At 42.0% G+C, this 3,578-nt stretch overlaps 1 protein-coding gene across 1 annotated transcript in view; it reads right to left on the bottom strand.

Annotated features, from left to right (window-relative positions):
- The window catches only part of LOC106013041, an 11,571-nt gene that overhangs the window by 4,765 nt on the left and 3,228 nt on the right, over window positions 1-3,578 (bottom strand). The window contains exons 3-5 of the mRNA XM_013087738.2: window positions 3,201-3,283; window positions 1,433-1,658; window positions 143-370 (exon numbers count right to left, since the gene is read on the bottom strand). Of these exons, the coding sequence (XP_012943192.2) occupies window positions 143-370; window positions 1,433-1,658; window positions 3,201-3,283 (537 nt within the window). The remainder of the gene's footprint in view (window positions 1-142; window positions 371-1,432; window positions 1,659-3,200; window positions 3,284-3,578) is intronic.

Here is a 3,578-nt window from a genome sequence, read left to right as displayed (position 1 = left end):
AAAACAACCACAAAAACAAACAACAACAGCAACAACAACAAACAACCAAACACCCAACATCAATCAAATAAATCAAACAAAAAGAAAACAAACAAACAAATAAATCAACAAACAAAGCAACAAACAAACAAGCAAGCCGTACCTGTACATAAATCTCCGCCATTCGCCAGATGAAGTAATTACTCATCATCCGCTTTCGGTCTTCGTCCGGAAGTGACGTGATCATGCCGGTGATGTTCCGGTAGTAATCTCTTTGGAGAAGTACGACTCTAGTGTTGGCGTTGACCCCAGCGGCGTTGAACATGTATGAGAGCTGGTCCACCCAGTTGATCACGTTGTTCGTCTCAGTGTTCAGGTCGGCCAATGACACCTGGTGAAAGAACAAAATCTTTTTGAACAGAGCAAAACCACTATATATTTTATAACCTTTTAAAATATATCACAGCCTATTACTTTGCAGGCAGAAGACGAAGGTGCGATCCGCGTGAGGGTCGTAGCAGTCCTCCTCTTCAGTAATCATAATCCTAAAGATGAAAGTGGTCGCTTTTAAGGACAAGTGGGCTAACCCATAATTCGGGGGTTTCCAGAAATCTTAACCAACACCAAAATTTAAAGTGAGAATTGCCCTACCTATAGGAGAAGTTTGGTTTCATTGGTGTGTATATTTATTTGGTTTTGGAGAAAACTCTCCTCGTCTTTTAAAGAAACTGAGCAAGGGTCTTAAAACTTTATTTCGATTTTCTCAACTTAGCATTTTTTCGGGATAGCCCCCTTGTGCTTAAAAGCGACTAAATGTGAAATGGTAATCAACACTATTAGATTATTTAAGAGGTCGGGCATCCGAGTATATTGTCGGTCTTCGAAAAGACCGATCAAGGACACAACGTCAGATCGAACCGAGGCTTCTAAAGATGAAGGTTTAAAACATTTCCAACGACTATATAAATGCATGTTGTTTTTCTTTGCTAGTGGAAGTCTACATCGCTGTGAAGAGACGACATAGTATTCCAATTTTGGAACAAAAGCTTTTCAGCTTTTCTCATTCATCATGGAGATTCTCCAAGTCGAGTAAATCCAGCCCATATCAGCTACCTAACATTTTCACTGCCAGGCATGCTGCGGAGAACTCGAGACAGTCTCGGGAAAGGCAGTGAAGTAAAGTCTAGGTTTCCTTAAAATTATGTATTTTGTTTATCTAGTTGAATGACTACCAGATGGCCCACTCTTTAAAAAAAATCTCCCTCAATGATCAACATCTTTTACTACAGATGTAGCTGTCGGGGCTGATAATAGCTATTTATTTCTTTTAATAAAAGAAATATGTTTTACTTCTACTTTTTGTGTACAGTGTTCTCCAAAGAGGCAATCGCAAAACTAATAATGTTATAAACGTCTCAATAGACGCCGGTACGGTCCCTTTTGGTCTACTCACTTTGTTGGCCTCCAAATAGTGATTATACGAAAATTGCGACTGTCTCGCAATTGACGCAACATTATATTCAATCGTGAAAGTGTCATTGACGAACTGATCCAGCCGCCTCCCTTTCTCTTCGTCTGTCATGCTGGCGAGGTTGGCGTCTCTCTGGAGCAGTGACCCCACACGTCTGATGAACTTCTTGTAGTCCTGACGCATGTACTCTGCGTAAGGGTGGGTGTACCTGAGAATTAGGAAAGGTCAATTGTGAAAACTGTAAAAACTGTTAGATTTATTGCCCCTTTCAACACTGTAAGGTTAAGGTTATCTAAGAGGCAGAACCTCCGAATGTAAAGTCCAACTCCGATAGGACCAGATCCACCCCCCCTTGTCCCCTGCTGGTATATTTTGTTGACTGTGTGCGCACTGCAACACTATGGAATACCATAACAACTGGAGAGGCTCAGACAAAATTACAATGAGGGATCGAAATGCAGTGTCACCCATAATGGAAAGTTCCCTGGAGGTGCAGACTGAAGTGAAACAGAGATATTTACTAACACCATTCCTGTACTACTCATCATAAACTGGACAACGAAAAATCAACAACAAGGACATAAACATCAGAGACTACATTGGTCTCAGTTGGAGGATCTAGAGTTTCCCGATGATCTCGCAGTACTATCCCACAGTCACCACCACATTAAGGGAAAGACCCATGAACTGGTGAGGATTTCACAAAGCACAGGGCCCTAAGGTGCACCAATGAAAAACCAAAGCTCTATAGATCAATATAGGGGTGAAGGAAGACATTAAGATAACGAGGTGCCCATAGAGGAGGTAACCTCTTACACCTATCTAGAACGTGTCATAGATGACGCAGGAGGAACAGTCTCTGACGTCAAGACCATGAGTCGCAAGGGAGCATTGCAAGAGTTACAGCCTGTCTGGAGATTGGGAATCATCGAGTACGAAGATAAGGATTTTTTTTCAATACAAATGTAAAAACTGCGTACACACGTATGTTGTTGCATGGCTCGGAAACATGGAAACTAACAAAACAGATCGACAACAAATTACAGTCTGACATCAATATTTTCCTTAGTAAGATCTTGGAAATACACTGGCCGGACACCAGTAGAAATATTGCACAATGGTGGGGAACCTAACAACCAATTGATTTTGGGATAAAAAAGAAGATGGCGAATTGATTGGACACATTCTCGGGATGCCAGCCCACAACATGACAAGACAAAGCCTAAGATGGAGGAGAAAGAGAGGAAGGCCGAGGACCCCCAGGAAGCGAGATCTACATGAAGAAGCAGATCTCTTGCAGATGCGGTACAGCTGGCTGAAGGTGGAGAAGATCGCCCGAGACAGGCGGAGAGAGTGTCTTGGCACCCATACCCAATACCAGGGTGAAAAAGGTGAATAATGATGATGATGTGCATGTGTGTATCACTGTAATTATGTATGTGTATGTGTGTATGTGAAAACTTGTTTGTTGAATTTCCCCCAGACCCCCCCTCCCCCACGATCTCAAAGGTCGCTTGGCATCATTAAAACTATCAATCATTAAACATAATTTTTAAAAACCCACCAAGAACAACTCAAAAACATACAACCTAAAAATAAACTACTACTGGAAGTTAACGTTTCTTCACACCATACCTATGTTTTATACCAACAACTAACAGAACATTTAATAAAGATACGAAGTGCACAAATGATTACATCGCACAAAATAAAACACACGTAAACAGGCAGAGTCTGCACTCGCTCTTACCAGGACCAGTACATCCACTTTCCGGTTCCAGCAGGAGTCAGCTGGATGTCACGACGCGAGCTGTCTTGCCAGCTAACTCCGATCTGTACGAGAACAACCCCAAACAATAAATTAAACAAAAATGGAAGTGTCAACGTACTCCCCGATTGGGGTCATGGTATCTAGGTGGACCCCAAAAAGGTTGGATTGTGATTGGCTCGTTGAGCCAGCGGTAGTTTACATTGGTTACAATGCAGGGCTGCTAGGCCTACTCACTGATCATCTCGGGTAGTGATTGGATTTATCTTGTCTTACTATAATTATTTTATTTTAGCCTAGAGAGAGAGGGAGAGAGAGAGAGAGAGAGAGAGAGAGAGAGAGAGAGAGGATTTAATGATT

The sequence above is a fragment of the Aplysia californica genome, unplaced genomic scaffold, assembly GCF_000002075.1.
Source record: "Aplysia californica isolate F4 #8 unplaced genomic scaffold, AplCal3.0 scaffold00631, whole genome shotgun sequence".
Lineage (NCBI taxonomy): Eukaryota > Metazoa > Mollusca > Gastropoda > Aplysiida > Aplysiidae > Aplysia > Aplysia californica.
This window is presented reverse-complemented; position numbering and strand designations above follow the sequence as displayed.